This window comes from Primulina eburnea, unplaced genomic scaffold, assembly GCF_022965805.1.
Source record: "Primulina eburnea isolate SZY01 unplaced genomic scaffold, ASM2296580v1 ctg822_ERROPOS1000000+, whole genome shotgun sequence".
Classification (NCBI taxonomy): Eukaryota; Viridiplantae; Streptophyta; class Magnoliopsida; order Lamiales; family Gesneriaceae; genus Primulina; species Primulina eburnea.
In genome coordinates this window covers 148,449-171,920 of record NW_027331592.1, presented here as the reverse complement: position 1 = coordinate 171,920, position 23,472 = coordinate 148,449, and the positions used below count along the sequence as shown (strand labels likewise).

General features: G+C 34.5%; 3 protein-coding genes and 1 long non-coding RNA gene across 5 annotated transcripts; 2 read left to right on the top strand and 2 right to left on the bottom strand.

The window, feature by feature from the left end:
* Nucleotides 1-598: 598 nt before the first annotated feature.
* Nucleotides 599-7,544, top strand: LOC140822429 (cell division protein FtsZ homolog 2-1, chloroplastic-like). 2 transcript variants are annotated; one of them, XM_073183198.1, is made up of 9 exons: nucleotides 599-801; nucleotides 1,141-1,873; nucleotides 2,512-2,811; nucleotides 3,414-3,504; nucleotides 4,288-4,412; nucleotides 5,074-5,166; nucleotides 5,545-5,610; nucleotides 5,702-5,876; nucleotides 7,258-7,544. In XM_073183198.1, exons 2-8 carry the CDS (start codon nucleotides 1,484-1,486, stop codon nucleotides 5,828-5,830), a joined length of 1,194 nt encoding a protein of 397 aa, XP_073039299.1. In that variant the 5' UTR covers nucleotides 599-801; nucleotides 1,141-1,483; the 3' UTR covers nucleotides 5,831-5,876; nucleotides 7,258-7,544. The 2 variants fall into 2 exon arrangements, with proteins under 2 accessions (XP_073039299.1, XP_073039298.1); XM_073183197.1 differs by having other exon boundaries at nucleotides 1,135-1,873.
* Nucleotides 7,545-13,035: 5,491 nt separating this feature from the next.
* LOC140822426 (uncharacterized) lies at nucleotides 13,036-13,929 on the bottom strand. Its single transcript, XM_073183193.1, has one exon. The coding sequence runs from the start codon at nucleotides 13,927-13,929 to the stop codon at nucleotides 13,036-13,038; it is 894 nt and encodes a 297-aa protein (XP_073039294.1).
* A 3,075-nt stretch (nucleotides 13,930-17,004) lies between these two features.
* On the top strand, nucleotides 17,005-21,514 carry LOC140822441 (F-box/kelch-repeat protein At1g57790-like). Its single transcript, XM_073183214.1, has 3 exons — nucleotides 17,005-17,161; nucleotides 18,321-19,415; nucleotides 21,273-21,514. Exons 1-3 carry the CDS (start codon nucleotides 17,133-17,135, stop codon nucleotides 21,283-21,285), a joined length of 1,137 nt encoding a protein of 378 aa, XP_073039315.1. The 5' UTR covers nucleotides 17,005-17,132; the 3' UTR covers nucleotides 21,286-21,514.
* Nucleotides 21,425-23,017, bottom strand: LOC140822442 (uncharacterized). Its single transcript, XR_012115958.1, has 3 exons — nucleotides 22,628-23,017; nucleotides 22,455-22,539; nucleotides 21,425-21,563 (listed from the first exon to the last, which is right to left on the bottom strand). It is a non-coding gene; the product is annotated as an uncharacterized lncRNA (long non-coding RNA).
* Nucleotides 23,018-23,472: the final 455 nt, after the last annotated feature.

The following is a 23,472-nucleotide window of genomic DNA, read 5'->3' as shown; positions in this document are numbered from 1 at the left end:
ATAAATAAATAAATCTATTGGTTGATTTGAGAAAATGGTTATAAAAAATCTACTTGACAGTAAATTTGAAATTTCGCTAGTTATTTTTTGAATCGTTGTGGTAGAATTTAAATTTATCAAAACACAAAGTCATTTCAAATTTTCAACTCAAATCCAAACGCAAAATAAATTTATTTATTTGATATATATTTATATTATATTATATAATAAAATATTAAAGCTGACGAACTATTGAATAATATAATTTGAGTTCGAATTCGATCTAAAAAAAATTCAAACATGTTAAATTTGACAAGCTCACATAATAATTTAATATTTTCGAATCAACTCAAAAAACAGCGAACCAATTCAATTTGTTTACGTCTCAGATATCTCTATCCTTTTCCTCTTGATACGTCCGTATCAAGAACCAACGGAAAATCGAAAACAACCAATCAACTTAAAACCCGGCAGATAAGTGTGTTTATATTACTAATATTTAAAGCCCAAACTTTAAGGCTAAAGGCCCACTGGTTCAGGCCCACTGGTTTCCGTTTTTTTCGTCTTCAACAAAACAAATGTTTATTTAATCAAACAATAATTTAAATCAAGTACAGGTGGGCATCCAAACAATTTTGTAGTTTATTGAAGGAGACTCGTGTGAACCTGGAGATCTTTCGTGCTTCCTTTTTTAAATCGATGTGATATCCGCCGTCGGCAATTTGACAGCACCATTTGCTAGCAGAATATCTCTATTTCCAATAATGCAGCAAACGTTACGATTGAGTTCTTCTTTGTTGCTTTGAAGCAGCAATTGCTTAGGTGAACGGCTTCTTTTTTTGGAGTTTAATTGGTTCTTTTTTCTGTGTTTGCTGTTTAATGCTGTCTTTCAGAGTATCTTTTTCTTCTGTATTGATAATTATTGATTAAGGATTATTTCGAGTTTTTTTAAAACCCTTGCATCCGGAAGTGCCGAATGGGTTTTTCTATCTGGATTTTATTTGCCGCTTTATTTTTTGTGCTATCCTTGTTTCCTTTTACTTTTTACAAATGCAGTTGTCTTGATAATATCCGGCTATGACTATGATGAGTTTTCTCTTTTGAAAATTCGCGTTGCTTTAAATTGGCAATCTCATTTTTTGACGATTTAATTAGTGACAGGTTGTGAGACGAAAAGTAGGCTAAAATTTGGGATTCAGTGGATTATATCTGGCATATTTTGGGCTGTAAACACGATTCTTCTCGGTTCATATATTTTCCGCGATGGCTACATGCACATCCCCTTATTTCACTCCTCCCAATACTCAAAGGTCGGTGGGGTTGAGGAATTTTCTTGGACCAAGAGTTTGCCCCTTGAAAGTGATTGAAGAAAAGAATTTATGTCCAAGCATTAGTCAAAAAGGTGGTTTGAATTTCCGCCAGCTAAAATGCACAGCAAACTCTCATAGTGTCAATCAGTTTCAGAGCAAGGACTCGTTTTCTGAGTCTACATCCGGAGATCTCGATGCTTAGAGGTGACACAAACCCTACAATATCAGACCCAAGGCAGGATGGTTTGAGTGGCAGTGTTTCCGAGAGCTTGAAAGATTCATCAAGTTTGAACAGTTATAATGAGGCCAAGATAAAGGTTATCGGCGTTGGAGGCGGTGGCTCAAATGCTGTTAATCGGATGATAGAGAGCTCAATGAAAGGTGTTGAATTCTGGATTATTAACACTGATGTCCAAGCGATGAGGATGTCACCTGTCTTTCCAGAGAATCGGTTGCAGATTGGTCAGGAGCTGACTAGAGGACTTGGAGCTGGTGGAAACCCTGATATTGGGATGAGTGCGGCTAACGAAAGCAAAGAATCTATAGAGGATGCAGTGTATGGGTCAGATATGGTCTTTGTAACTGTAAGTTTAGCTTGTCATTGATCAAATATTTCATTGGCTTAGTATGTTAAACCTCCTTAATCCACATTGTTTTAATATTTTTTCACTCGTATATACAATCATGATTAAATGTATTATATCTCAGAGTCCAGCTCTTTTTCATTTTAAGCAGTAATAATTTCGGCTCCAATGAGACAGAGCCTTACTCCAAAAAAATTCTCTGTCTCAATCATGATTTGCTTGGATCAATAGAGATGACTAATTTCTAGAAATAATTGTGATTGAATGCTGTAGAAATCTTAATTTTACATCTTTGTCAGTTATCGGAAGTCTGATTTTAATGGATACGTAACCAATTGGCTGCTGCCGAATTAATGCCATGTTGTTTCTATATACAGTTACTTAGATTTATGCTCTTCTTGCCAGTCCACTTATACATATGATATGATGTGCAAATGGATGAATGATTTTAATTTTTAAACTAAACAATAATCACTTTATTGGGTTCGTTTCCAACTATTGTAGTCTAAATCTACATTTAAAGAAATAATGATGTTTTTGACTGGGTTGGTATCGAACTTGCAAGAAACTAGTGTCTTTGCGGATAAAAAAAATGTTCCTTCTGTTTTCTTCATTCTCTCATCTTGGGTTATGTGCAGGCTGGAATGGGTGGAGGAACCGGAACTGGTGGAGCTCCTGTGATTGCTGGAATTGCAAAATCAATGGGTATTTTGACTGTTGGTATTGTTACGACTCCATTTTCTTTTGAGGGACGAAGAAGATCTGTCCAAGCCCAAGAAGGAATTGCTGCTTTGAGAGAAAATGTTGACACATTAATAGTGATTCCAAATGATAAACTGTTGACTGCCGTTTCTGCATCTACCCCAGTAACAGAAGCATTTAATCTCGCTGATGATATTCTTCGGCAAGGAGTTCGTGGTATCTCTGACATAATCACGGTATGGATGTGTATAACAAATGCCATTGTTCTAATAATCAAGGTTGTTTATATGTTCAATTTCCGTTCATGGGTGTCTGTTGTTATTCATCTTTTTTTCCATGGTTATCTGCAACTATATTTCATCGGAAAGTTTTTAGTGTTGTTTTTATAATTGTATGTGTTTTGAATCACTCTCTTGTTTGTTAATATTTAACTTCATTACTGAGTGTCTCATGAAATCTGGCTATTAATTAGGTTAACATTGTTTATAATTAAATTGTTCTGTTTGTATATGCATGTTATAGGATAAGGATTGTCAAATTTGATGGCAAATTGCTACGACCAAAGTGAGGATGAGATTGGATACAGTTTACGAAGTTATGATTCTGTTTTTTAGAGTCAATCTTAATAAGTACAGAGATTGATGGTGTTTGAATCATGCACACAATCTTCTTAAGTATCATCCGAATCTAAAGTACTATATAAGGTTCTGTTCACTACTCTCTGTGTGTTGTTGTTATATACATGTTTGTTTATTCTTGTTCTAAATTTATCTTTGGAGAAACAATTGTTTGCCACTCCAGTTCGAGGGAAATTTATTGCCGGTGTCATTATTTGCAGATACCAGGGCTAGTGAATGTAGATTTTGCTGATGTGCGAGCTATTATGGCTAATGCAGGCTCTTCATTAATGGGAATAGGAACTGCAACAGGTATTGCCAGTAAACCGTTTGGTTAATATTAGTCGTGTTGCTTGCTGGATGAATTTTGACTTCCATTTCTCCTACTTTTCTCATCATTTGTTAACCAATCTCATGTTTACTCTTCACAATAATACAAGATATTTAGCTTTTGGCCCCAGTTTTTAAGAATTTCAAGCATGAAGATACTTGTTGCTTTTGACTTTACTCGTGTATTTTCTTGAATAAATTAATTTCGATACTTTGAGATATTTTTGAGAAGTAAAATTAACATGAGCAATTGTTATGGATATATTATGAGGGAATAATACTTTCTTTGGGGGTAGATATGTCTGAACTAGGCCATCAAGGCAGAGGAGGCATGCCTTCGTGGTTGCTTGTAATTCAACCTGGGCCAGGACTTGTACTATTGCCTCTCTGGCTACTATATATTGCATATATTGGGGCTTCGTCCACCTATTAAAGTGCTGAATTGGTTACCAAGGGAGCAAAATGCATATCTTCTGCAGTGAAAATGAATATTTTCTCCGTATTCTTTAATTTTTGGTCCAAACACAAGAGGTAAGAGGCGACATGAAAAATCAGAATCTTATGGAAAATAGGTACTTAGCAAAGAGAAAAAGAATCCAACAAATTTGTTCACAAAGTGACCACTTCAACAATGCTCCTAAAATATTTTTTAGTTTTCACTATAACGGGTATGGACGAAAATACAAAATGGACGTTGCTGATCAAAAGTAACTATTTACGAAAATGTTCTACCATATAGTTTGGGCTAAATATTCCCATGTGCAGGGAAGAGCAGGGCCAGAGATGCTGCATTGAATGCGATTCAATCGCCTTTGCTGGATATCGGAATAGAGAGAGCCACCGGAATTGTGTGGAATATAACCGGCGGCTGTGATATGACATTGTTTGAGGTAAACTAGGGGCTATTCCCCTCTTTTTTTGGCTTAAACTCGTAGTTTTTATATTATAATATTTTTGGTGTCCTTTGTTTCTATTGACATCATTTACGTAAGTTTTAACATATAGAAGTGTGAATTATTAGTTTTACGTGAAATTTACATCTATTGTGGAAATAAAAAGGATTGATTGAAAACTTTCTGTATCTACGCTACTATGGTTTCCTCTCTCAAGTTTCAAGTACTGTGAGGTGGTTAGTGGGCTACACAGTTTTAGCATGTCTAGTTGGCCCATCCCTGGATGAAGGTTGTGATGGGTTGCTTTCAATCCACTACTCTTGTCCTCCCATAATTAATTTTCAATTTAGATGTTGATTTGAACAATTTCTTCTTTACAGCTCCCAGCTCCACGGTTTAGTGAATTTTGAGGAAACCACCTGCGATGATATTTGCAATGCGCAAATAGACTGTAGCCAGGTCCATAAAAATGAGCATTTTATTTGTGAGAGAGAGGAAGGGAGGAGGGGAAGAGAGATTTTCTTTTGCAATAAACCCTGCTACATGTGATATTTTTTGGTAGCATCATCATGTACCTATCTTCCATGTACTTCGTTCTTCATGATTGCTCTCTTATTCATATTATTCAGAAACTGTGGTTTTCAACGTGTGATCATAGGTAAACGCCGCAGCAGAGGTCATATATGATCTTGTCGATCCAAGCGCCAACCTAATTTTTGGTGCTGTGATAGACCCGTCAATAAGTGGTCAAGTAAGTTGATCTTTTTAAGACTGCTTTTATTGACAAAACCGATGACTATTGCTACCGCCATTTCTAGCATACGTCCTTAAAGTTCGAGACAATGCTCATTTAACTTCACATTATAAATTGCTGAAGCTCGGAGTGTTTATTTATGGAAAGAAACCGAGCTGCTTAACAAAATTTGGGACCTGTGAAAGTGACGATATTTGTTGCAGAAACTATTAATTTCTCTCTATATTAAATACCGGTTCTTTTTCTTGGGGGTACTTTTCTTGTGTGTGGAGTTATCTGTTTCCTCCGCTTAACAACTTAGGCTTAGCTTTTTTATTCAAACATTTTGAAGCTCAATGACAAAAGGTTGACCCATATATATGCTACTGAATGCAGGTGAGTATAACATTGATCGCCACTGGTTTTAAACGGCAAGAGGAAAGCGATGGGAGAAACCTACAGGTATCTCATCCATACTTATCATGGTATACGTGCAGCGTGCTCGACTTTTCACTCAATCCTGACAACTTGTTGGTCCGTATTGAAAATACAGGCAAATCATCTGGCCCAGACCGAGGCAAACCTTGGTTTCAACAGGCAGCCATCATCGTTTTTGGAAGGCAGAGTGGAGATTCCCGAGTTCCTGAGGAAGAAAGGACGTTCCCGCTATCCCCCAGCTTGAAAACTCTCTCGATCTATTCCACTGTTACATATTTCTCGGTCTTAAAGTAAGTCTTTTAGTTGATTGTCATCTGTACAGGTTTTTGGCTTTCATACAAAAAATAAGAATCTTAACTTTGATAAGCGTGGAGGCGTAGGTTTTTCCTTTCACTAAACATGATAAATCTGTGTGTTTGAGTCGGAGCACCTAAAAACTATCGTAAGCATATTAGTTTGCACAAAATCTTGTGTTACACATGATATTTACGTTCTCCTGCGTGTATTCTAAAGCACGTGGAAGAAAAATGCTCGAGTGTCTTTAGAATACACTGAACCTAGTGCAGTAAAATAGTTATGCCAAGCGTATCTGTATATCTATTTTTTTAATCACTGAAAATTTATTTTACCGGTAAGAAAATTTTTGAAAGATGAAATTAGTGATGGATATTTTGCTAGGCATCATATCATATGATTTGTGAAACAAATATGCACAGAATTTTGTGTGAAAATTTATTAATTCTGTTAGGACTTAGGATCGAAGATAACAATATGGAGGGATGAATGAATAGTTACGCAAACTATATCAAATAATGCTTGGCTTAGATCAATATTCCAATCAGACGGATTAATTTGAGCTACTAGAAACAAGTCCTAAGTTCAAAAATTGCTCGGACTTATTAAGTATGATATAAAAGCAACCGTACAATTTTCGTCAGTTACTTATGGTAGTCTTAGCAAATAGTAATAAATAAATAGACAAGAAGTTTATGGAAGATCGAAGATTAAACTTCTACGTCTCTTTTTCTTCCGTTTATACTATTTCTAGGGGAATTTCATTAGAAGATTTTATTAGTACAATACAACAAATTGTGCAAACCTAATTCAGCTTTGTTCTACGACCCTAATGAGTTGAAACTCTTAGCACTCTTTCTTTCAACTTGATCTGTTCAGAAATAGGTTTATGACAGTTACAATTGATTCTCACAATACAACATCACTCGTGTGTACAATATAAATGAGAATAAAAAGTGTTTAATCGATCTTATGAGAAGTTGAGTGCGTGCGAAAACAAATTATAAATGAATTTATGAGGGGTGTGCGATTTGAATGCTTGATGAAGATTGATAAAGCGGTAACAGTTTTTTCGAGAGATCTTCAGTTTTGATGCATTCTTTATTTATAGGTGTTGATCCCCAATGACAATAAATAATTCTTTATTTATAGGTGTTGATCCCCAATGACAATAAATATTTCTGGTACTCACGAACATACTGGGTAGCGGACATGTATGCATATATATTGCCCTTGTTCTTTGTCTTTTATCAAATATAGTATCGGTCAATTCAAATTCTATGGACTTTAGCTTAAATGAGTAACCAACAGATCTTCTTTCTTTTATTCTTGCTGACAACTTTATTATAAACTTATAGATAAATTGTTTGTCTTCAGAGAATGTTAACAGATTGGTCTTCAAGTTGATATGTGTTGATAGACTGGTCTTCAAGTTGATCTGTTCGAACAATTTGGTTGAAGTCGTGCTGATGAAAAAACTCTATCAGATCGAAATAATTGAACAGCTCAATCTGTTTGTTTAGTTTAGGTGGTAACATCGTATGTTGTTGATAATTGTACTAGTAATTTTATTTAGTTTAGTTTAATAATCAATTATTAATATAAGTTTAAGTTAAATCAGTTTAATATGTGATTAGATATAAATTCTGCCATTAACCAATTCAGCATCGGTTTTTAGAACAAATATTTGAACATCAGAAGGGTAGATTGAGAAAAAAAAGATCAGAAGGGAAAAACAAAAAAGCTAAAGAAAGGAAAAAAGAACAAATAGAGATGTCGAGGACCCTACACGGAGTATGGAATATTCAACTCTCTTATTTGGAAAAAAAAAATATTAGTTTATTGGGGGGAGCTTTTTGCATCACAATATTGTCGGGCAAATTTTGTTTCCAGGTTTACCAAACATCGAATTAAAACAATTTTTAATAATTTCTCTCTACGCCTTTAAGTCAATAAAATTTAAAAATAACTAATTGGTCACATATCCAGCTGTACTTGTATTCGATGAGACTACAGTCGAAAGTTAAAAATAGACCCTCAAGTTGCGAAAAAATAACGGAGAATTCAGTTAACAAATAACAAATACAATACATAAATACATAAGAAATAATATATTAAATTAATAACAAGTCAACAAATATTTGAAATAATCATTCTAATTGTTTGAGTCATAAATATTTATCAAATCATATAATTTAGTTGTCGAACCATTTATTTATTAGTCGACAACATATCTAGCTCATTTATATATCTTGTGATATTGTTGATTGAATGTAGTATTTAATAACTAGAACTTATAAGTTTTTTTTTCCTACTAATGCAATTGTTACTGAAATGATTAATAAAATATTATAGACAATATAAGTATTCGAGAATAAACAATTCAGTTTCCCAAATATTTTAGCATATTAAAAAATTGTTGAACTTTCATACAAGACTTATTAATCATGATGGTTAAAAACTCTTTAAACTAAACAAATATCCTAAAATCTTTTGACATTATTTAATTAATATCGATTTTGATTAACTATATAGAAGAAAAAAAATCAAATTTGTCTTCTTTTTATTTTATATTGGACAAAGTTATTTTTATTTTAGTGAACGACTACGACTCAACATATACATATATAATTAAAAAAAAAAAAAAGTTTTGAGCCCCTCTAGTGGCTTGATCCTGGGACGGTGGCCTCTGGTCTCATTATAAAATCCGACAAATTATTCCAGACAAATCACATCGACGAGTCATCCATGCAAATTGCATGTATGATTCAACAAATCTTTCGACATATCAAATTCTCCATCATGAATGGAATGGCCCAAACAATTGAAAATCACATAAATAATCAAATCAACATCGGCCTCACAGATACACCAAAAAATCCTTTACATGCATGGAAGGAACATACCATTCTATCCATTACTATAAACCTTAAAATATCACCAATGCTGAGGAGGCCGGTCTCCCTTTCTCGCTCCTTAATTCCTCAAGTCGATGAGCCAAGGAATAAGATATGACATCACACAACATTCTTGTTCTTCTCTTTCTTTTTTTTTTCTTTTGGTGAAAAACAATTGTTTAATTGTTGTTTTGCGATGAGCGAGCTAAATTTTCATTATTTGTTGGGAATTAGGGGCTCCTACGTACCATAAACTGTTGTTTTGATTAATTTAATATTCGACTCTTTTTTATGCTTGATTGTATTATTATTTTCCTTTGAATTATTTAAATATATCTGACTGTTATGATATTTTGATATTGCGAGTGAGTTTGAAATAATATATAGTTTGTAATAAGGAGTAAAATAGTATGTGGATTTACAATTTATATAGGCATATGAAATTGATTACATGTTAATATAGATAACCTGATAGGTCGAAAGCTACGAGATTTCATAAATCGTGCATGCAATTCATATTTGATAAATAATTAAAGACATTTAATTTTTTCATCGTGCTGAATTAGTGTACTATAGTTTGAGAAGGCGTGTTAATAATTTAGGAAATCATGTCAAAAGCATTATTTAATTATTTCATCATGTTGAATTAGGTTAGCAGAACTTGATAGAGTGTGTTAATAATTTAGGGAATCTCGTCAAAAGCATGAATAAATGTCGAGATTGATTATTTGAATTAACAAGGGGAGGTGAACCAAGATTTTCAACAAATTCTCTATGTCTTGATTTTAATATTTTCGCAACGCCTTCAACAAGGTCTTGAATTTATTTTTTTATTGAATTATACTTTTAGTTTATTTTTAGTAGATAAAGAACACTTCAAAATATCGTTAAAGATTTACTAAAGATTATATTATGAAAATAAAAATTGTGTGATACATTTTTTGTGGCATGGTACTCGTATTTTATACATTATACAATAAATTTATTCACGCGTAAAAGATCAAATTTTTATTGGAGATTTTCAGTGCATTAAAAGTTCGATCAAGTTTTGTGCGTTGTTGTCAAGGACTATTATATAATGATTTTTTTTCAGTTATTTGCTTTAGTTTGATTTCATTTTCGTGAAGCTAACACCATTTCTTTCCACATATTCTTTCTCCAGTGCATGACACGATCCATTGACTTGGAGCTTGAACCATTCAATCCAGAAATCGAGAGAACTTTTCACAGAAAAATAAGGCAACAAAGAATTAAGATGACAACACAAGAAGAACCAATGCATTAGGAGGAAGAAGAGCAACATCATGAGATGTCGCAATGCATACCCATGCTGGAGTGTACACAAAATTCTCTCGATGGGACGTGCCCGAAAATATTGTGATCAGTTGTGATGCAAATCAATTTGAAATCTAGTCATTCATAATTTAGGTATATGATTCATAACAAAGTCCAGTTTTGGGTAACAACACTCGACGATCCCAACATTCATATGAGTGGGTCTCATGTGAGACCGTTTCACGGATCATAATCTGTTAGACAAATCGACCCTATCCATATTCACAATAAAAAGTAATATTCTTAGCATAAAAAGTAATACTTTTTCATTGGTGATCCAAATAAAAGATCTGTCTCACAAATACGACCCGTGAGACCGTCTCACACAAGTTTTTGTCCATTCATATTGTAATTTTTGCCGATATCTGTGAAAAGTTTAAACATTATGTAGTTTCTGACAATACTATTTCTTTACACTTTTTCTTACTAACAAATATTTCTCTCCATCAAAGACAACGAAATTGAGAGCTGATATCATGACTACCTGTGCCCAATATGAGCATGAATCGATGTACGAGATGTGGGAGCGCTACAAAGATTTACTACGGATATGTTCGCATCACGCACCGTCTATTGGACATGCGTTACAAACTTTTTAATATTGCTTAACTACATCAAATCGTAATATGATAGATGTGATATATAGTTGCTTGATGAACTCTCTCGAAAAAGACTACCAAGTATAGATGATATATGTTATTAGAGGATATGGTGGCTAACCGTTGATATAACAATCAAAACCCCGTTTCTTACTTTCCTGAACGCGATGATTATCGCTATGTGCTATTTAAAATGTTAAAATTAGATCTTTATTATTATATTTTTTGATAAAATAATAAACAACTAATCATACACGCTAGACATAATATTTTCAACTTTCACATTGAACGCAGGATATCCCGTGCAATCTGTGAGGTAAAACGATAGCATACGATTGGCTGGCTACAATGGTTTACCAAAAGTCTGCAGAAAAAGAAACCACACGAAATGGAATCCAAAAGACAACACAAAACACTTGTCCCCCTCCGACGTCTCCCATACGTGTATCCACACACTCCCATTCATTCGTCTCCCCCACACTCAATCATAAGCAATTCTTCTCCATTTTACCCAACACAGTTTCAGATCGATACACGAAAGATCGTATCAAGAAGCCATGCGCAACCAGAATCTCAAAACCCCGTCCCTTCAGTCTAAGTCCAAGAAATTAACGGATTCAGAGGAATCCGATGCATCATTCTCAATATCAAACAACAATAAATCAGTGCCAAAGGAAATTACTACTCACCAATCCCGTCAACCACCACTACTTTCAGACGCGGGAACAGATGGTACTGTTTCCCCGGCTAGAAGCGGAGATGAGGGTGATGGTTGCTACGGGCGAGAAAGGCTGAAGAGGCACTGGGTGGAGGTGGCGGGTCGGGTCTGGATCCCGGATATCTGGGGGCAGGAGGATTTGCTCAAGGATTGGATTGACTGCTCGGCTTTCGACTCCAGTTTGGTGGGCAGCAGCATCATCTCCGCTCGAGAATCGCTGGTGGAAGAAGGGCAAAGAGCTACGTCATCCAGAATCCGTATAGAGAACAGCTGCTGATTCTGTCAAAGCCCAAATTATTATTATTTAGTTTTAAAAAAAAAAAATTCACAGAACAGTAATTATTACTTTCTGTCTGTCCGGCTTGAAGTTTACAATAATTTCCCTGGCTCCTCGTATAATAAGCTTCATTCATCTTATGTTTGACCTTTGGAATTCATTCATGAAGGCTGCAGATATCAATGCAAACTCCAAGAAATACGTGCCATAATACAGTGTAATTGTCATGTTATAATTTCTTGTACACAATTACACGTGTGTTACTTTTCTTATATTCATTTTATCAATTCTTTTAAATTATTGATCAACTCATTATTTATTTGCCAATTCTATGTTTATATATTTGTAAATTAAAAAATAATTAAATCAAGTTTTTATCTTTACTAATTAAAATGCATTATTTATTTTTCATTTGATTGCAGTCCATTTTCCCCTTGAAACAAAATTCAACAAAAAACAAAACAAACGAAAAAACAAAGAATCCCATTGTACTTTTAAATAATATTTTATTATTCTTCCAAGTAAAATAATATTTCGGAGAAAATAGAGTCAAACATGGAGGCTCCCGATTTCACTATTTTGTCGCATTTAAAAGAAAATGCACTGAACACTCATCATTGATTATCTTCGGTTATACTAATTAAATAAAGGCTAAATAATTAAATAGGTTCTTATTTGACACGGCACCACGCAAAAATTGAGGGGTCGAAGTCTAACATATATATTCAATTTGACCAAGTAATCGATAATTCACTCGACCCCACCCCTGTCCGCAAAGGTCGATCCAACGACTCGGATTTTTCCGAGTCAATTTTTTTTTTTTAAATGGAGATGGACCCGGATCACTAATATGGAGTGATCTGGACCGTTCATTGTCCGTGCAGACAGTACCTGCACAGACAAGATGAAAAAATCCAAGAATGACAAGTTCTGCCTGGCACTGCAGCAAAACCATGGAGATAGATATTGGAAGACATTTTTTTTTTATATGTAACTCAATTGATCGCAAAGAAAGTGGAAAGAAATTCAAACTTTATCATAGAGAATTCAAAATTTTTATTACTAGTAACAAACACAAATTTTTTTATTAAATCGTTTTATAAATCAATTTTATGAGATAAATTTTCGATTTAATTTGATTCATAAAAAAATATAATTTTTTTATGAAAAAAAAAAACCCAAATACTGACAAACCACGGTGTACTATGGGTCAATCCAATCAATTGTATTTATAGAGTACAATCCCCGTATCTATTTACATTACAGTTAATTATAGCCGCCACTCAAAGAAATTCCACGTCATCAGAATAATTAATGGATGTTCACGCACTAACTTCTGCTCATGCCACACGCGCGCCGATCCATTTCCTGCGACTCGGAACCCACTTGATTGAGATCCTCCGCGGCCCAAGGCCCGGATCGCCGCCCCGAAGAGAACCGCGTCACGCCTCCCAAACTCGGCGGCTCGCACGCAGCTTTGTGATTCACGCTCCTCCACTGCGCTCCAACTGCCACCGGTTTTTTCTCCGTGACTTCCACAGTTTTACAGCTACTCGAGCGGTCTGAATTCTTGTCAGCGGACCGGAATACGCTCATTAACTTGGAATAAAACCCGCGCTTCTTCTTCTGCTTCTTTTTCTCGGCGCCGGTGGTTTTTGGTATCTCCACCTGCTTCTCCCGGCTGGTTTTTTGTTTTTCCAGCTGTTTCTCGGTTATCTTGGAGGAGCTCGGCCTGCGCCGGCCGCGCTTCGAGCGGACTCTCCCGATACAAGAAACCTTCGGGGACCCCGGATCAATTATAGGAACAGTCGATTTTCCCGCCGAGGAGGAGCGTTTGGGGAACAGCTTCACGTTCACCGATCTACAGGTCCTTCTATGTGCATCCACAAAAGTGTTCTTTTGCGTCTTTGGCAGTCCAATAATGGAAGCCTTGGATTTCAAGGCAACTGAAAACCTCTGAGAACTGTGGTTAGAATTAGGGTTCAAATTCGCAGAGTTCGCGTTGCCTTTGGTGGAATCTTTTCTCTCTAAAAAGGCGTTGCGATCAAACCAATCGTATTCAGCATCCTTGGACAGCCAGAAAGACTCCGGCGGGAAGTCGGTGTCTTCTTCATCGGGAATGAATTCATTTTCCGGCGATTCATCGTCTGCCAAAGTTACACAGACGACTTTCCGGTCATTTCCTCCACCAGTGCAAGCGCTGACAAGATCGACTTGAGGCATAATAGAAGAAAATAATCTTTATAGGCTAAGGTGTTTTTGGAATATCAGGTTGAAAGTGGGAATGGAAGAATTTTATAAAGCCCCAGCAACAAATTAAATAAACTAATATTAAAATATTGTATTAGTATATAATATAATATAAAATTATTATTTATAGTGGATGATTTTGTCTGGAGTTTCAGCTTACAACTTCTTGACTGCTGATTTCATTATTTTTTCTATTTTTATTATATCAAATAATATATGTATCGATATTATTTATATTATATCTATACTATATTATTTAGTAAGAGACCTCTAAAATAATTATTTTTTGATGTCATGCTCTGTTTTACTAATTATATATATTAATAAAGTGCTAAAAAATTAATGCAACTCACAAGTATTTTAGTGGATAAAGTCTATGTTTCTTAGCTATGATATATGTTGCATGTTCAATTTTTATTGGCAAAAACTTGTGTGAGACGGTCTCACGGATAATATTTGTGAGACGGATCTCTTATTTGGGTCATCCATGAAAAAATATTACTTTTTATGCTAAGAGTATTACTTTTTATTGTGAATATGGGTAGGGTTGACCCGTCTCACAAATTAAGATCCGTGAGACGGTCTCAGATGAGACTCACTCATTCTTATTTGGGTATTTTTTATTCCTTTTTTTATTTATTTATTTAGTTCATATATCAAAATTACAATGTAGCAACTCATTATTTTTTATAAATATATTTTGAACCTCATTTAAATATAAACCAAATAAATTATAAAAAAATATCGTACAAGCACGCAACGCGTGCGTAGATGTACTAGTATATTATTAAGTGTGAGATTTTCTAATAACTACTTAGAGGACATTAAAATATTTAATTTTATAATTATATTTATTTTCTTATTAAAACCTCCTCAAATCACTACATATTTTACATTTAAAAAAATTAAACAAAACTTTCCTTTTAAATAAAATAACTCTTCTAAATTAAAAATAATTTCGTATTAATTGTTTAGTATTATTTGATCAAATTGAAAATAATAAATATACATGCAACACGTATGCATCTTTTAACAGTATTTATTAAGAAGGAGACATGAAAATTTATTCTTTCATTTAATAAATATTAATAATATTGACTTTGATAATAGAGGGAAAAATAATTTTAAATTACGATAACTAAGGCAAGATTATATTACTTATTCGTTGAATTTTCGTATAATTTTTTATGCAAAAAATAAATAGTGCTTGATGTTAGAAAATTTCAACATATGTTGTCACTTAAATTCCGAACCAATTCCTCGTACCATCTCATCAAATTCTTTGTAAAATAGTTAGAACACGCACGCACACACACACACTTACAATTTTTCGATGTTTTAATTTTAATAATTAACTTATTTATATATAAATCTTCTATACCTTCAGTTTTTCGAGGTTAATAATGGGATGTAACCCTCGACTCTTTTAATCTAAAATAATGTCTCAATAATTCATAATGTAACCTAATAATCGAGTTAGCTTTAATTCTAATTTACGACCATCCACAAATTGGTTGGATCAAATTTTATATTGGTTTAATCTAAGAGTATGTCTCTTGTGAGATGGTCTCACGAATCTTTATCTGTTAGACTGATCAACTCTACCGATATTCACAATAAAAAGTAATATTTTTTTAGCATAAAAAAATAATATTTTTTCATTGATGACCCAAATAAGATATTCGTCTCACAAAATACGACTCGTGAGACCGTCTCACACAGGTTTTTGCCTTATTTAATTCAATTTATATAAATGACAGAGTATAGTTATTAAATGCATTCGATTTCTCCATCTAAATATACGGAAAGTATTTTTTTTAAAAAAAATCTTAGTCTTAATAAAATAAATAGTTTTATATTATATGATGCGGTTCGGGTATGACAAGTGAAGTGAGTTGCCTGCTTTAATTTTTATTAGCTTTGGTAACGCACATCCAACCCACCCTAATTTCGTCCACTTCTATTAGTTTTTAAATTTTTCGAAATGATGATGTTTCCACAAATATTATATCATGATCGGGTCAACAAACTTATACCAAATTTTTCCTTGTCCGGACTTGTCATATATCATTATTTTAAATCTTTGCGTTATCGAATTAATTTGAATTCATAATCCATCGATCCAAATACAACTTAAAAATTTCCATTTATATATGAGCTTGTTGGTTTTTAGGATTGATTTTGTAATGTCCGAGAATTTTGTTGTTGTAATCTGAAATGATTTATTGATAATTGGTGTGATTATAAACGGAAAAGATCAGACCGAGAAAGACGAGAAAAGACACGAGTTATGTGCGAGGACAATAACCCTCGTGCATATGTGCGGCACTGAATAGTTGATATTATATCAATATGATTATATTAGTTAGTAGATCAATAATTTTCAAAAATATTAATACCGAACTATAAATTTCATTCCCATTATTGATCTACGAACTAATATAATTCATTCTCATTTGAGAACAATATTTATATAATTTAATTACAATATACAAATCTATAAATAAATAAAGAGTAGGTCTCTTGTGAGATGGTCTCACGAATCTTTATTGTTGAGACGGATCAACCATATCAATATTCACAATAAAAAGTAATACTCTTAGCATAAAAAGTAAGATAAAAACTTGTGTGAGACGGTCTCACATGTCGTATTTGTGATACGGATATCTTATTTGTGTCATTCATAAAAAAATATTACTTTTTTATATTAAGAGTATTACTTTTTATTGTGAATATCGGTAGGATTGATATGTCTCACAGATAAAGATTCGTGAAACCGTCTCACAAGAGATCTACTCAAAAAATAATGTTTTTTCATGGATGACTCAAATAAGAGGTTCGTCTCATAAAATATGACTAATAAAACCGTGTTACACAAGTTTTTGTTATAAATAAAATTCAGATATGAAAATCTATATTTATGGTTAAAATCATATCATAACAAAATTAATATATAAATTTTGTTAATATTAGTGATTTAAACGCCATGATGTGTACGTGGCACTTATGTTGGATTTACTCGGGTCAAATGACCATAAACTCCAGGTAGAGGTATTAGGCAAACAGGTCACCTGAACCGCAGTTCTTTCTTCTAATTCCCTTCGCCTCTTCATTTCGGAATCCGCACTTTTACAAGAGGAAAATTTTCTTGTAATCCCATCTGGGTTTTCCCAATTATGGCCAGGCGGAGAAAACGGGTGAAGTTGTTAGTTTCTGTTGCCCGTGTATACTACATTTAGCAATTTATATGTTACGATTTTTTGGGATTTCGTTTCAGTAGTTGTGGGTTTTACGTTATGTTTTATGTTCTTGATTTACATAGATTGAGACTTGATTTTGTAGACGAGTAAAGGTTAGCTCTTTTACGTTGAATTAGCGAAAGAAATTGAAATTTGTGGCATTCATTCAGTTTTAAGTGTGCGAAGAAAAATGACCAGCGAATGACTAAGGAATCCATCCGATAAAGTATGATTGTTTCTTATTGAATCTGTTTATTTACTTATTTGTTTACTTTCTGGTTTATCAAATCTGGGTAGGCTTAAAATTTATCAGAGTTTTGCCTTCAAACTTTTTTGACATCAACATTATTGGGACTAGCAGAAACCAAGTTGGGAAATCAAGAATGTATATCTGTGAAAAATATGGGAGCCAAGGATGATTTCATAACTTGTAATGACTAATGACACTATTTTTTATGAAAGATTTCATCTGATGGAGCTATAGATTGAAACAATTGTTTGATAACGGTCGGAAAGATTCAGGTTGTACGGACAACGGTTGGAAAGATTTGGTTGTTCAGAAACAATCTAACCTCTTGTGGAGACCCAAAATGTACTGGATTCAAGGATTTAAACAATGTTCTTACGTCTAACACGTGTTGCAAGAGGCGTTGCCTGTTTCCATCGGGCAAACAACGGCCGTACCCCTTACACGTGTTGCAAAAGGCGTGGCATGTTTCAATTATGCCATTAAAATGGCACCCCCTTCATTAGTAGTTTTTGGTTGTTCCGGATTCATCACTAATAATTAAGTGTTTAATTTTTTTTGTATGTAATTATGATCAATGTATTCTGAAACCAATAATTAAATAACAACCTTGGTTTGCTGATCTTTGCTCATGCTGAACGTCACATTAAAGAAACGTCTTGAATGGCTGTACTTTTGAAATTTTTCCTGCTGCATTTAAGCACCTGTGAATTTCTTTACTGATTTACCAATCGTGCATCACAGTTTCTGCATATGATATTTGTTCTACTTGTTTATTTTTCAAGCAGCATTCTTAACCAACAGTGAAGAAGTGCCACTACGGTAATAGCACTTCTCGATTGATATTGCTGTTTTTTCCTCGGTTTTTGTTCTTGTAGGTTAGCTGATACGATAAAAACAGAGAGAGGAGATTCAAGTGTGGATTCAGATGAGGAACAGACATGGTCGGCGCTTCCAATTGAGCTTTTGGAAGAGTTTATTTCCAAATTAAACTTAAAAGACAATATCCGTGCATCTGCCGTTTGCAAGTGCTGGTTAGCTGTTGCATTCTCTGTCCGGCAAGCCAATAAACCTCCCTGGTTAATGTATATGCCTAAACATGGGGATCTTTGTGAATTCTATGACCCCTCAGAGCGCAAGAAATATTGGCTCAAGTTTCCGGAGTTGCAAGACTCTAGACTTTGCTATGCCAAGGATGGTTGGTTGCTGATGATGAACCCTAAACCTCAAAACATATTCTTCTTTTGCCCTTATACGCGAGAGGTGATAAAATTGCCTGTTCTGCAACGGTTAGCACTTCAAATGATTGCTTTTTCGGCCGCGCCAACATCTCCTAGCTGTGTTCTTTTCACAGTTAGGCGAGTTGTTGGCTCTATCGTTGAAATTAGGACATGTCGTCCTGGTGATAAAGAATGGACGACCACTAATTACGAAAGCCACACAGCATTTGATTGCAGTCTGTTTGATAAGATCGTATTCTCCAAGGGCCATTTCTGTTGTTTTAGCTATACCAGCTTTTTGGGGCTTTATAGTCACAGCAAAAGTTCTTGGACTGTTCATCATGTGCCCCTACCTCAGAGGCCCCTGAATTCATATTCAAAATCTTGGTATAACAGAAAGTTCATGGCAGAGCATGGTGGAATTGTCTACCTTGTAAACAGTAGCTCTCATGATGACCCGCTCGTATTCAAGTTAGACGAGACAAAAATGGCATGGATAAGAATTGAAACTTTAGGAAACTTGACGCTCTTTGTGAGTTTCTGTTCATGCCATGCTGTGACGGATCTTCTTGGAAAGATGAGAAATAGTGTTTATTTCCCCAAGGTTCTCTACTATGGCAAGCGTTGCGTTCAATATTCTCTGGATAAAGAGAGATTCTTCCCCCGAAAGAAGCTTAACGGTTGGGAGGAAAACGACACCTTTGACCGCATTTGGATCGAAGCCCCCGAAGACCTATCATTCTTGTATGAACGGTAAATCACATCTCCATGCTTTGCTGTTTGTACTTGAACTACAATGTCACCCTTTTTCATCTTTTCTGCTTAGTTTTAAAACAAGAAGTTATTAAACAATGTGGTGATGGGTTGTTTCTATATCACATCTGGAACTGATGTTTAGGCGAAGCTTGACTTTCTTGATTAACACTTTAAAAAATATTGCTTCCAGTTCAAGATCTAAGCATCTGTTTGGTCTAAACATCCAAATTCATTTGTTTACGGAGATACTTTCTCCATATATGATTTCTATTTTAAATGCACATACGATGCACGTGCTTTGCACATGTAACTTGGATCTCTAATATATTTTCACAGTTTTGTTTGCTCTCAGTGTAATCCGCCTTCATGTCGACTCATTCTACAAGGAATGTGGGAAAAAAAAATAGAAACCATATAGACTTAGTTTTATAGAAAATCAATATCTTACAATGCTTTTATATATTTGATATTAAATATTCCAATTCTTATTTATCCACACTCAGGGGCGGATCTAGGATTTCGAAAGAGGGGGGCCGCTTAGTTTATTTTGCGACGGTTTTTCAACAACCGTCGCCATATATAGCGACGGTTTTAAGAAACCGTCGCGGATTTTGCGACGGTTTTTGTCACAACCGTCGCTAATCCAAAAAAAAAAAAGACGGGATCAGGTTTCGAAATCGGGTGGAACAAACGTTATAATTGTCTTTAGCCACTGAGATACATGGACGTATCTTTCATTTTGGGAGGGCCATATATATATATCTGTTTATATATTTAGTTTAAAAAAAATTAATATATACTAAAAAATTTTTTTAAATTTTTTGGGGGGGCCGTGGCCCCTGTTCACCCTACACTAAATCCGCCCCTGTCCACACTTTTTTGGTTAAGAAGAGAATATTTACTTACAAATATAAATGTTGTATTATTTATGATCAATTTCTTCCAATAATCTAATTCATATACATATCTTAATCATTAAATCGTTGGCAAATCTTGTGTGAGACGGTCTCACGGATCGTATTTTGTGAGACAGATTTCTTATTTGGGTCATCCATGAAAAAATATTACTTTTTATGTTAAGAGTATTACTTTTTATTGTGAATAGCAGTAGGGTTAACATGTCTCACAGATAAAAATTCATTAAACCGTCTCACAGTATACCTACTCCAAATCATTAGACTTTAATTAGCCCGCTTTTGGTCAATTTAATCCCTTAGTAATTATTATTTTGGCGCACACACAAACGAAGGGGTAGCAAGGAAAATCTGCTGGTCCTTTGATAAATTATATCATATATTTTTATATAGTCATGTGATATTTTTTTTTACACTGTAAAAAAATAGTGTATTTATAAACTCAATTGACACGATATTATTATACAAGAATATACTTTAGATATAATTTCATCTTTGAAGATATTAAAATAAGGTTTTAAAAAATTAAGCTAGGGTAATATAATTTTTTTAGTGAAAAAAATACCTTGTAACTGGGAAACAACTTACTTTTATTCCTATAAAAAAAATTGATGTATCCACATAAATACGGAAGGAAATAATTCTCACAGTTGAACGGAAATATTTCGTTTTTGGGATTTCCATAAATAAAAAAGAGTTCGCCTGGCCTACAAAGGAGAAAGTTTGGTTGCACACAAGGAAAGTTTTAGTTTTAAGCGTCAAAACTCAAACTACTGCCCTTCCTATTCCTAATAAATGTGCATGCAAAAGGCCGTAAAACCCCATAAAAATCAGAGTTTTTGAGAGCCAAGACATTATTCTTCTATGAAAATCCATCAAATATTTTCACCATTCCTCCAAAACTTAGTGTCTTCTGTGAAAACCCGTCAAATATTTGCAGGAGAAAGAGTTAATTTGAGGATGGATGCATATTTTGGTGATCATGATTGGTGTGAAGAATGCGTTATGCTTCCTGCATGGTATCACCGAGACTTTCATACATTGATCCCACCATCACCTTGGCAAACTTCAGCGGCGACACCAGAAACTCTGCATAAGGTGTCGGAGGAGATCATGAAAAAGTTGGATGAAGTTGATGATTTCTTCGAGTTCAAGTCTCCCACTATTTGGCTAAATCACCCGCCACTTGAGGAGGAAGAACAACTAAAGATGATCGCATCAACCGACCCTGCTGAAATGCCATCACCACATAAAGCAACACCCGTGATCAAGATGTGGGAGGAGATAATGAAATTCTGGGTGAGACTGCATAATTTCTTGAATTCAAGATCGCGTATTTAGAACATGTCGAAGAGTTGCATGTAGGCCGCTGAAGATAACTCGGAGTTCAACACTATTTCAGAATCAGATGCAAGAATATCACTACAGAATTAAATCTAACTAGTCCTTCTAATATTTACAGGAGGTCTTTCCGATTCTATTTGCAGGGTTACAATTCCTTTGTTCAAGAAATTCTATTTGCAGGGATGTTGCTCGATTCAATTTTGGGTATGAAAGCCGAAATTTAAATCTTGGTTATTGATCTAACCATATTCCCCATCCCACATTTTATCTTGTTTGAAAAAATAGTTGTTCTTCTTGAGTTCTTTCAATACAAATCGTCAATTTCTTTCAAATGGTTGTACTCTCAAGTCTCAATAAGAATAATCGATTTCTTTTATTTTAAAAAATTAACAAGTTATATTCCAACTATTTCCCCACATTTTGGGGATAAAACAAATAGGAAATAAACATTTTTACCCTTTGAGAAAATCTCATTTTCTGAAATTAATGGGTGTTTGTGGGAGTTATTCTGGTGCCTGTTATATTATATATAATATATGGATTATACATAAAAGATATATGGGTATTTATCTCGATGAAGTATAAAATAGAAACCAAGTTCTGCTTTGCCAGAGGAAGATTATGATCCTAACATGTCTTTAGCTGTCCAAAGAAGGTTACATTCAATAACTTCACCAAACGACTCGAAACTTCTACCAATTTATCCACGAAATGTCCATAGAAGATGCAGACTCGTGTGGATGATAAAGTGTCACTTCCACACCATGAAAAACCTTACCAGAGTCCAGATGCAACTTCTCAAATAAACAAGTGCCTGAAATCACCATTGGCAAGTTGGCAAACACCGTTGTAGCAAACTGTGTCTGCAGAAAACAAGGAATAAGCATGATGTAAGGAGAGGGAAAGGAGGCCAAAAAGTAAACTAACATGAAACAATCAAACACAAGTGACCTCAGTTTAGAATGCTTGTATGGTTGAAATTCTTGGTATGTGATTAGCGCCGTGGATCTGTAAATTACTATCCTGATCATCTTGAAACATTTCTTTTCTACACCACTATTGTGCCAAAATCAGATCCAAATCCCAACTTTGGAAAAAGGATATAGCAAGCAGAGAGATGTATTCCACTCATGAGGCCACTGAAAGTTTATGTTCGGTGTTTTTTCTTGGACAGTTCCTGCTTGGTCTCTTGAAACCTGGCGCAGAACCAGTTATTTCATTCTAGGTAACTTGAATGATGGCATTACCAATGCCTATGATGCTAGTAAGCAAATCAGGCAATGGTTACATAAACATCACTACAAAATTGGATATCGTGGATGTGTTTTTTTATGGGGGTGGGGTTTTTTGCTTAAATGGGATCGAACCCACGCGAGAGGCACCACTAGAGTGTTGGCAATATCGTGAATGTTTATCCTTTCACTAGATTGAAATAAAGTCGTGTATCCTTACTCTCCACTTTGGGAGGACGAGATACTGTTTCACATTGAATATCATGACCATTCAAAAAAAAGATCACCAACTAGACCAGGTACAATGAAACCGACATACTCAAATACCCAAATGTAATAGCAAGAGCTCAAAAAATAAGTAAAATCCACATGCCAAGAACGTCGCCAAAGTTGGTCCATATCTCAGCCCGAATGGACTGGTTGTATTAAAGTTTGTGATCTTTCACAAGAAAATATGGGCAGCTCATAGTTTTGGAAGGTCGACTTTCAGTATTCGAGTTACAGTTTGTGTTGATTTTATGTTCTGTTTCGCGGGGGAGTGGTTATGGAATAATCTTCAAATCA